The sequence below is a fragment of the Oncorhynchus gorbuscha genome, linkage group LG11, assembly GCF_021184085.1.
Source record: "Oncorhynchus gorbuscha isolate QuinsamMale2020 ecotype Even-year linkage group LG11, OgorEven_v1.0, whole genome shotgun sequence".
NCBI lineage: Eukaryota > Metazoa > Chordata > Actinopteri > Salmoniformes > Salmonidae > Oncorhynchus > Oncorhynchus gorbuscha.
Window position 1 is genome coordinate 3,192,591 of NC_060183.1, and position 12,069 is coordinate 3,204,659.

Here is a 12,069-nt window from a genome sequence, read left to right on the forward strand (position 1 = left end):
TTGGTCCAAGACATTAGGAATATTGGTCCAAGACATTAGAATATTGACCCACTTCACTCTGGATTGGCCCAAAACATTAGGAAAGGGCCTCCCTTCACCCTGGATTGGTCCAAGACATTAGGAAATGGACCTCCTTCACTCTGGATTGGTCCAAGACATTAGGAAATGGACCTCCTTCTCTCTGGATTGGTCCAAGACATTAGGAAAGATCCTCTCTTCCCTCTGGATTGGCCCAAGACATTAGGAAATGGACCTCCTTCACTCTGGATTGGTCCAAGACATTAGGAAATGGACCTCCTTCTCTCTGGATTGGTCCAAGACATTAGGAAAGATCCTCTCTTCACTCTGGATTGGTCCAAGACATTAGGAAAGATCCTCTCTTCACTCTGGATTGGTCCAAGACATTAGGAAAGATCCTCCCTTCACTCTGGATTGGTCCAAGACATTAGGAAAGATCCTCTCTTCACTCTGGATTGGTCCAAGACATTAGGAAAGGGCCTCCCTTCACTCTGGATTGGTCCAAGACATTAGGAAAGGGCCTCCCTTCACCCTGGATTGGTCCAAGACATTAGGAAAGATCCTCCCTTCACTCTGGATTGGTCCAAGACATTAGGAAAGGGCCTCCCTTCACCCTGGATTGGTCCAAGACATTAGGAAAGATCCTCTCTTCACTCTGGATTGGTCCAAGACATTAGGAAAGATCCTCTCTTCACTCTAGATTGGTCCAAGACATTAGGAAAGGGCCTCCTTCACTCTGGATTGGTCCAAGACAAGACATTATTGGAAAGATCCTCCCTTCACTCTCCAAGACTAGGCTCCCTTTTCCAGGTGAGCCCTAATCTAGCTCAGCGTAGGACTCATTTGGACTCTTCTGGAAAGAGGAATCTAAAATAGCACAGGTTCTATACTCTAGACTCCAAGCCCCCTCAATCGAAGGGGCTAATGAAACACATTTTTACACTCAACAATATGACACATTACACACACACACACAAACATTGTTAAAACACACACATGTTTTACAATTTATGGTCACACACACACACACACACATGTTTCTCACATGGTCAGACTACATTTGGAGAGAATATACATATACAAAAGTACACACACACACACACACACACACACACACACACACATCACACACACACACACACACACACACACACACACCGTGCAATACCATTATAACGACACCGTCGTTGTCAGAGGGTAATGGCTAAACCAGCAGCCTATAGGTCATAGTAAATGAGGGTAACAGCTAAGCCAGTAGCCTATAGGTCATAGTAAATGACAGGGTAACAGCTAAGCCAGTAGCCTATAGGTCATAGTAAATGAGAGGGTAACAGCTAAGCCAGCAGCCTATAGGTCATAGAAAATGACAGGGTAACAGCTAAGCCAGCAGCCTATAAGTCATAGTAAATGAGGGTAACAGCTAAGCCAGCAGCCTATAGGTCATAGTAAATGACAGGGTAACAGCTAAGCCAGCAGCCTATAGGTCATAGTAAATGACAGGGTAACAGCTAAGCCAGCAGCCTATAGGTCATAGTAAATGAGGGTAACAGCTAAGCCAGCAGCCTATAGGTCATAGTAAATGAGGGTAACAGCTAAGCCAGCAGCCTATAGGTCATAGTAAATGACAGGGTAACAGCTAAGCCAGCAGCCTATAGGTCGAAACAAAATGTAAACTTACAAAGTTGTGCGTAACGGCATGGTGTTTAGTATTACGCTAAACTTCCAATGGATTAAACTAATAGGCCTATGCTTATCATCTTGTGACTGTAGGTCACAGATAACGTGGAAAAGGATTGCAGGTCCTGTCGGGTTGCCCCCCAAAACCCCTGTCATGGACTTTGCCACTGAGCAGGGGGGCCTGGGGTTTGGTTAAAGCCCCCTCTAAGACAGTAATTGTAGGTTCCATTATTATAACCTAACGGCCTCTGTAAAGGGGACCAGTGGTAGCCTCAATCAGCATATAGTCAAACAGTGCCTCAGATTAGCGTTGTTTACACAATTGCTATTTAACTAGGCAAGTCAGGTAAGAACAAATTCTTATTTACAATGACGGACTACCCCCGGCCAAACCCTAACCCGGACGACGCTGGGCCAATTGTGCGCCGCCCTGTGGGGCTCCCAATCACGGCCGGTTGTGATACAGCCTGGAATCGAACCAGGGTCTGTAGTGACGCCTCTAGCACTGGAGATGCAGTGAGGACCATGCCCCAGGACTACCTGACATGATGACTCCTTGCTGTCCCCAGTCCACCTGGCCATGCTGCTGCTCCAGTTTCAACTGTTCTGCCTTACTATTATTCTGTTCATTTATGAACATTGATGTACGAAGGGCTATATAAATACATTTGATTTGATTTGAGTTTCACCTTCTCCTACAGACACTTTTGTAATACGCCCTCAGCCGTTGAATAGCCCTATAATTGACTTTCTCTTGCCCACTAAAACGTACCATTAGCCTACAAGTTAGGGTACTCAATCTAGTGAGCTGCTCACGGGTTTATAACGGGCTGTAAAATAGAGGCGTTGTAGTGAATTTGACATGGGACGTGCACACGCATAGCCCCCGGTCTCTAGGATCCCAAAATAATTAGTTTTATTGGGTGTGCTGTCGTAGCCGACAAGCCTATAGTCGTTAGAAGGATAGCCGCCTTAATAAGGGGCAAATACTACTGTTAGTCAATCACCACGGATACAGTCGTTAATAGTTACCTTTCTGAAAGGTTGTTGCCTAGGCTACGCAGCATTCAGTGACAGTGGCAAGAATGCACCATGGTCTTTAGAAGAGTTTATTCCTACAGTCTGAAATTGCCAGGGGGAAACTCTCTCTCTCTCTCTGTGTGTGTGTGTGTGTGTGTGTGTGTGTGTGTGTGTGTGTGTGTGTGTGTGTGTGTGTGTGTGTGTGTGTGTGTGTGTGTGTGTGTGTGTGTGTGTGTGTGTGTGTGTGTGTGTCAGATCATTAGTTTTGATGGCCATTTGATTATTTTGCCCCCACACACACACCCCATTTTTGCACACACACACACACACACACACACACACACACACACACACACACACCACCTTTATACACACACACACACACCTGCATACACAAACACACACACACCTGCATACACACCTGCGCACACACACACACACAGCACACACACACACACACACACACACACACACACACACACACCCACACACACACACACATGGCCATGATGCACTAAAGGGGGTCCATCTGTCCACACACTGAACACACCCACACACACCCTGAACAGGTATATACACACACACACACACCTGGTTATGTCACACACACAACCCTGCCCGTCTCTGCCCCTGAACCTATTTATGCAACCACGGCAGTTAACCCCTCCTTTTCCATAACCCCTGAACAGGCAGTTAACCCACTGTTCCCTGGTTGGCCATGATGCCCACTGAACAGGCAGTTAACCCACTGTTCCCTGGTTGGCTGTCATTGTTCTGCCCCCTGAACAGGCAGTTAACCCACTGTTCCCTGGTTGGCCGTCATTGTTCTGCCCCCTGAACAGGCAGTTAACCCACTGTTCCCTGGTTGGCTGTCATTGTTCTGCCCCCTGAACAGGCAGTTAACCCACTGTTCCCTGGTTGGCTGTCATTGTTCTGCCCCCTGAACAGGCAGTTAACCCACTGTTCCCTGGTTGGCCGTCATTGGAAATAAGAATTTGTTCTTAACTGGCTCGACTAGTTAAATAAAAGGTCAAATAAATGATGTAAAAGAGAAAGGATTTCCTTCTTACCTAAAGCCGATTCTAAAGTATAGTTTTCACCAGGTCATCTAACTTGAGGCGTTTCACAGCAACAGGAAACCAAGGATAGGTTAAGTAATCCCTCTCACCCCACCCCCCCTAAGTTTTAGATGCACTATTGTTAAGTGACTGTCCCACTGGATGTCATAAGGTGAATGCACCAATTTGTAAGTCGCTCTGGATAAGAGCGTCTGCTAAATGACTTAAATGTAAATGTAAATGTAAGACATGCTTAACCAAATCCCCTTACTGAAATCTACTGAAATCTTCAAATATAACTGAGACTTTATTCTCAATATTTTGACTTTATTCTCCAAATTACATTTAGAGTTCATTCTAGAAATATCGGCACTTTATTCTAGAAAAATTGTCACTTTTTTACACAATTTAATTTCAGCTTTATTTTCTAGTTATTGCCACTTTATTCTGGAAATATTGTCACTTTTAAAAAAAAAGGTACTATCATGCAAACAACAATAATAATGCAAGTGCCACCAACCACCAGCAGTTTGAAGTTTCTCTTCACTTGGCCCTAATACTCTTCCGTACATTTAGGATAGGGACGTCCCAAAGATCCCGGATAGCAACAACCAACCAACTATCCAACCAAGCAACCAATCAACCAATATTTATCTCCTAACCTGGCAGGTCCAGATCCAGGTGATCCAAAAGCCGTCATCTCCGAAGAGGTTAAAGATGTCCAAAATCCCTCTGGAGTACCCGAACACGGAGATGCTAGCGTCCGAGATAGCCAGGTTCAACGTGAGGAAGTCTGTTGGCAGCAGGGTGGCCCTCTGTCTGTACAGCACCAATACCACGAGACTGTTGCCTAACAACGACAGCCAACCTGGAGAAGAGACACACAAATTCACTGAAACATTTCACCAACAGGATAGATATTCAGATATAGGACTACTACTTAAGCAATTAAAAAATAATAATAATATCTGATAATTGTTTTCAGGGGAAAAGCTCTGGTGCACATAAAACTAATTTCAATAATTATCTCAGTAGCAACTTCAAAAAATCTTTTTTTCTCAGCATGGCTTCCAATAACACCTGTTATTTTAAGTCTCTATTTACAGATTAAGAGGTCTTGCTCCTCCCGGCATTTAAAGGTGTTACAGGATCAATGGTCAACAGTCCAAAGCATTCCACTCATACCCGATCATGAGCCACACAGCCGTGGGGTTACACATCCCCTAGAGAGGTGGAGAGAGGGCTACAAAGGTCCTTGACCAGTTGACTTAGGTGAGAGACAATCCCCTTTATTTTTGACCAAATTTCTATACGTTTTTTTTTTCTTCATTTTTCTTGATGGGGGGACGACATGCAGAATGCACAAATTAATATAATTTAATAGTTCGCATCACAGAGACAAAGCATAACAACACATTGAGTATGTAAAGAGAGATAAAAATATAACAGAAGCAAGCCTCCACCCATCCAACATGTCTCCCCTAACCCCACCCATCCAACGTGTCTCCATCTAGCCCCAACCTCCCCTAACCCCACCCATCCAACATGTCTCCCTCCAGCCCCAACCTCCCCTAACCACACCCATCCAACATGTCTCCCTCCAGCCCCAACCTCCCCTAACCCCACCCATCCAACATGTCTCCCCTAACCTCACCCATCCAACATGTCTCCCCTAACCTCACCCATCCAACGTGTCTCCATCTAGCCCCAACCTGCCCTAACCCCACCCATCCAACATGTCTCCCTCCAGCCCAGCCCAGCCCAGCCCAGCCCAACCCAACCCACCCATCCCCTAACCCCACCCATCCAAAATGTCTCCCCTAACCCCACCCATCCAACATGTCTCCCTCCAGCCCCAACCTCCCCTAACCCCACCCATCCAACATGTCTCCCTCCAGCCCCAACCTCCCTAACCCCACCCATCCAACATGTCTCCCTCCAGCCCTAACCTCCCTGACCCCACCCATCCAACATGTCTCCCTCCAGCCCCAACCTCCCCTAACCCCACCCATCCAACATGTCTCCCTCCAGCCCCAACCTCCCCTAACCCCACCCATCCAACATGTCTCCCTCCAGCCCCAACCTCCCCTAACCTCACCCATCCAACATGTCTCCCCTAACCTCACCCATCCAACGTGTCTCCATCTAGCCCCAACCTGCCCTAACCCCACCCATCCAACATGTCTCCCTCCAGCCCAGCCCAGCCCAGCCCAACCAAACCCACCCATCCCCTAACCCCACCCATCCAAAATGTCTCCCCTAACCCCACCCATCCAACATGTCTCCCTCCAGCCCCAACCTCCCCTAACCCCACCCATCCAACATGTCTCCCTCCAGCCCCAACCTCCCCTAACCCCACCCATCCAACATGTCTCCCTCCAGCCCTAACCTCCCCTGACCCCACCCATCCAACATGTCTCCCTCCAGCCCCAACCTCCCCTAACCCCACCCATCCAACATGTCTCCCTCCAGCCCCAACCTCCCCTAACCCCACCCATCCAACATGTCTCCCTCCAGCCCCAACCTCCCCTAACCTCACCCATCCAACATGTCTCCCCTAACCTCACCCATCCAACGTGTCTCCATCTAGCCCCAACCTGCCCTAACCCCACCCATCCAACATGTCTCCCTCCAGCCCAGCCCAGCCCAGCCCAACCAAACCCACCCATCCCCTAACCCCACCCATCCAACATGTCTCCCTCTACCCCACCCATCCAACATGTCTCCCTCCAGCCCCAACCTCCCCTAACCCCACCCATCCAACATGTCTCCCCTAACCCCACCCATCCCCTAACCCCACCCATCCCCTAACCCCACCCATCCAACATGTCTCCCTCCAGCCCCAACCTCCCCTAACCCCACCCATCCAACATGTCTCCCCTAACCCCACCCATCCAAAATGTCTGTTTTTTATAGATTGTTTATCTATATGTATTGGGCTTTAACTGAGATAATGCTTTACAGAGACAATAATATTTTTCCAGACCTGAATTGTTCCTTGACTAGCACCATTCATTCTCTCATGTCGATAATTATAATGTTATAACTTCAGTTAGTTACTGTATCTACTGGTTAAATTGATGGCTGCCATCTTATTTTTATTTTATTTTATTTTATTTATTTCACCTTTATTTAACCAGGTAGGCTAGTTGAGAACAGGTTCTCATTTGCAACTGCGACCTGGCCAAAATAAAGCATAGCAGTGTGAACAGACAACACAGAGTTACACATGGAGTAAACAATTAACAAGTCAATAACACAGAGAAAAAAAGGGGAGTCTATATACAATGTGTGCAAAAGGCATGAGGAGGTAGGCGAATAATTACAATATTGCAGATTAACACTGGAGTGATAAATGATCAGATGATCATGTACAGGTAGAGATATTGGTGTGCAAAAGAGCAGAAAAGTAAATAAATAAAAACTGTGGGGATGAGGTAGGTGAAAATGGGTGGGCTATTTACCAATAGATTATGTACAGCTGCAGCGATCGGTTAGCTGCTCAGCTAGCTGATGCTTGAAGTTGGTGAGGGAGATAAAAGTCTTCAACTTCAGCGATTTTTGCAATTCGTTCCAGTCACAGGCAGCAGAGTACTGGAACGAAAGGCGGCCGAATGAGGTGTTGGCTTTAGGGATGATCAATGAGATACACCTGCTGGAGCGCGTGCTACGGATGGGTGTTGCCATCGTGACCAGTGAGCTGAGATAAGGCGGAGCTTTGCCTAGCATGGCCTTGTAGATGACCTGAAGCCAGTGGGTCTGGCGACGAATATGTAGCGAGGGCCATCATTATCTTAGAGTCAACATGTTTTTTTCTGTGGCGCTGCCTGCCAGCTGTAACCATCTCTGACATTGAAATATTCAAGGAGCTGTCATCGTTAAATAACATGCTCTTTAAAATGAATTTTGTAACTTTGTCCCAGAAGCATTTAACTGCAGGGGCACTCCCACATCATGTGAAGGAATGTACCTACCTGATTTAGGGGATACAGTGAATAGTTGGGGCCAATTTCATCATAAAACGATTCCTTGGTGTTAAATACACTCTGTGAACAAATTTAACATGCATAAGTGTCTTGGGATATATCTCTTTCAGCTTGGCACATCTAGACACTTGGATTTTTGCCCATTCTTCAAGGCAAAACTGCTCCAGCTCCTTCAAGTTCAATGGGTTCTGCTGATGTGCAGCAATCTTTATTAAGTAATTCCACAGATTCTCAATTGGATTGAGGTCTGGGCATTTAAATGTTTCCCCTTAAACCGCTCAAGTGTTGCTTGAACAGTATGCTTAGGGTCACTGTCCTGCTGGAAGGTGAACCTCTGTCCCAGTCTCAAATCTCTGGAAGACTGAAACAGGTTTCCCTCAAGAATTTCCCTGTATTTAGCACCATCCATCATTCCTTCAAGTCTGACCAGTTTCCCTGCCAATTAAATATATCCACACAGCATGATGTTGCCACCACCATGCTTCACTTGGGGATGGGGTTCTTGGGGTGATGGGAGGTGTTGGGTTTGTGCCAGACATAATGTTTTTTTTTAGCCAAAAAGCTCAATTTTAGTCTCATCTGACTAGAGTACCTTCTTCCATATGTTTGGGGAGTCTCCCACATGCCTTTCGGTGAACACCAAATGTGTTTGCTTGTTTTTATCTTTAAGCAATGTTTTTTTTCTGGCCACTCTTCCGAAAAACCCAGCTCTGTGGAGTGTACGTCTTAAAGTGGTCCTATGGACAGATAATCCAATCTCCTCTGTGGAGCTTGGCAGCTCCTTCAGGGTTATCTTTGTTCTCTTTGTTGCCTCTCTGATTAATGCCCTCCTTACCTGGTCTGTGAGTTTTGGTGGGCGGCCCTCTCTTGGCAGGTTTGTTGTGGTGCCATATTCTTTCAATTTTTTAATAATGGATTTAATGGTGCTCTGTGGGATGTTCAAAGTTTCTGATATTTTTTTATAACCCAACCCTGATCTGTACGTCTCCACAGCTTTGTCCCTGACCGGTTTGAAGAGCTCCTTGGTCTTCATGGTGCCGCTTGCTTGGTGGTTCACCTTGCTGAGTGGTGTTGCAGAATCTGGGGCCTTTCAGAACAGGTGTATATATACTGAGATCATGTGACACTTAGTTAAATAAAGTCCACCTGTGTGCAATCTAATTATGTGACACTTAAATAAAGTCCACCTGTGTGCAATCTAACTAATTATGTGAAGGTAATTGGTTGCACCAGGTCTTATTTAGGGGTTTCAATGAAAAGGGCACACACCACATTATCCGTATTCAATTTTTTATTTTTATTTTTTAAACAAGTTATTTTTTTCATTTCACGTCACCAATTTGGACTATTGCGTGTGTCCATTACATGAAATACAAATAAATAAACTACAGTAATGCAAAATAAATACAAAAAACGCAGAGGGGATGAATACTTTTGCAAGTCACTGTATGTAAATATGATATTTCTATTTATAATGTTTTTATACATTTGCAAAAACAAATTAAACAACTGTTTTTACTTTGTCATTTTTTAATTTTAATTTTTTTATATATATATTTTACCTTTATTTTACTAGGCAAGTCAGTTAAGAACAAATTCTTATTTTCAATGACGGCCTAGGAACAGTGGGTTTACTGCCTGTTCAGGGGCAGAACGACAGATTTGTACCTTGTCAGCTCGGAGGTTTGAACTTGCAACCTTCCGGGTACTAGTCCAACACTCTAACCACTAGGCTACCCTGCCTTGTGTGTAGTTTGATGAGGATAAAACATAAATCTATTTTAGAATAAGGCAGTAATGTCGACAAAATGTGGAAAAAGTCAAGTGGTCTGAATACTTTCTGAACACTCTGTATCAGTGAGATATACTCCTTGACTCAGTAGCCTGGTTCACATTAGGCATACCAGTAGCTCAGAAGATTGGGCTGTGGTATGATGGCCACTTGTACAACAGCTACTTGGTTATATCAGCCATTAGCCAGATGAATGGCCAGTGGATTCAAGATGATAGCTACTTGGTTATATCAGCCATTAGCCAGATGAATGGCCAGTGGATTCAAGATGATAGCTACTTGGTTATATCAGCCATTAGCCAGATGAATGGCCAGTGGATTCAAGATGATAGCTACTTGGTTATATCAGCCATTAGCCAGATGAATGGCGGGTGGATTCAAGATGATAGCTACTTGGTTATATCAGCCATTAGCCAGATGAATGGCCAGTGGATTCAAGATGATAGCTACTTGGTTATATCAGCCATTAGCCAGATGAATGGCCAGTGGATTCAAGATGACTGTTCTTGTCCTTGAGCTATCAAAATGGAGCACTTCATTCACTATTTCCTGCATCTCATTGGCATAGGACTACATTTAAATAAACTTCACAATACTTAACAATAGTTCCTGCGTTTGCATCCAAAATAAGATCTGAAAAAACATCTTGAAAATAAATATTTTTTTATATAATTTGCAAAGTAGGCTACATACAAACTGAACTGCAACATCCAAATACAAACAGACAATTTTGATTTTGTTTAAAAATATAATGTTAAAAAAATTCAGTATTGATTTCTATATGTAAACAACATGGTTTACATTAGGATATTGAAAATGTGTATTATCTGAAACGTACAGTCCATACATACTTCTATCTCAATAGCATTCAACCACACAATAATAATAATACATTTAATTTGCATAGCCCTTTTCATTACAGAGCTAACTCAAAGCTAAAGCATAGTCCGCTAACTACATACAACACCCACCTACCTATCAGCAACAGGTAAACTCCGATGACAGTCTCTCCCTGTTCCGACAGAGGAGGCTCCTTGTATAGCTGACTCAGGTTGTTATTCCTCCATGGAATGTTAGCTATCTTCATTGGATGTCTCAGTGGTGCTAGCTGTTCCATCTTCTCAACGTTCTAAATGTTCCAAATTCCAAGGCCTGAATCCCCGTCAGTTCCGAGGAGCTTCTCTTCCCTTCTCTCAAGTCTTCATTCACTGAGATACTGCCTCGTGTGCCAAACGGAAACTCCTGACCCCTGCTTCCTCGTAAAGCCAGCTTAGAAATAAACACCAATGCCCTAAAGTTAGCCTACAGTACAACTCATTACAGACCAATTGATAACGAGTAGCCATGCCTGGTAATCCAATTTTTGTCTTAAGGACAAAACAGATGGAGATTTTGGAGTGGAATCTCAACCAATACGGGAAAAACTCAAGTAAGCCACTTCACTAGTACGAATGTAATTTGTTTAATTTATTTTAGCTTAAACCTATTTCTTTAAGCAGCCTACAAAATCATCCCCAGCCAAAATAACAATTTATAATTCCAACAAGCCAATAACCAATTCATTACCTTACTATGTAGACCAAGGTCTATGTGTCCCACTGTAGAGATATAAAAGAGGTCTGGTTTTCTTTAAGCAATTATGAACTGTAATTAATTAGGTATTCTAGGTAAGCATAATATTAGGTGTAGGTTTAACCTAACACTGTGACAAGTGATCATTGACACTCCTCAATCAACAGGTGCACACCAGCCTGGGCTGTCTGGTCTATCACATCAGCCTGGGCTGTCTGGTCTTTCACACCAGCCTGTGCTGTCTGGGCTTCCACACCAGCCTGGGCTGTCTGGTCTATCACATCAACCTGGGCTGTCTGGTCTTTCACACCAGCCTGGGCTGTCTGGTCTATCACACCAGCCTGGGCTGTCTGGTCTTTCACACGAGCCTGGGCTGTCTGGTCTTTCACATCAGCCTGGCATGTCTGGTCTTTCACACCAGCCTGTGCTGTCTGGTCTTTCACACCAGCCAGCGGTAGATTCACACTGTTGTAGATTCACACTGTGGTAGATTCACACTGTTGTAGATTCACACTGTTGTAGATTCACACTGTGGTAGATTCACACTGCGGTAGATTCACACTGTTGTAGATTCACACTGTTGTAGATTCACACTGTGGTAGATTCACACTGCGGTAGATTCACACTGTGGTAGATTCACACTGCGGTAGATTCACACTGTGGTAGATTCACACTGTGGTAGATTCACACTGTGGTAGATTCACACTGTGGTAGATTCACACTGCGGTAGATTCACACTGTGGTAGATTCACACTGTGGTAGATTCACACTGTGGTAGATTCATACTGTGGTAGATTCATACTGTGGTAGATTCATACTGTGGTAGATTCACACTGCGGTAGATTCACACGGTGGTAGATTCACACTGCGGTAGATTCACACTGCGGTAGATTCACACTGTGGTAGATTCACACTGTGGTAGATCCACACCGGACAGGCGGGAGAT

The 12,069-nt window shown here is 44.7% G+C and overlaps 1 protein-coding gene across 1 annotated transcript in view; it reads right to left on the bottom strand.

Annotated features, from left to right (window-relative positions):
- LOC124047512 (visual pigment-like receptor peropsin) overlaps nucleotides 1-10,754 on the bottom strand; it is a 29,583-nt gene extending 18,829 nt beyond the window's left edge. The window contains exons 1-2 of the mRNA XM_046367810.1: nucleotides 10,527-10,754; nucleotides 4,436-4,641 (exon numbers count right to left, since the gene is read on the bottom strand). Of these exons, the coding sequence (XP_046223766.1) occupies nucleotides 4,436-4,641; nucleotides 10,527-10,668 (348 nt within the window). The 5' untranslated portion in view covers nucleotides 10,669-10,754. The remainder of the gene's footprint in view (nucleotides 1-4,435; nucleotides 4,642-10,526) is intronic.
- Nucleotides 10,755-12,069: the final 1,315 nt, after the last annotated feature.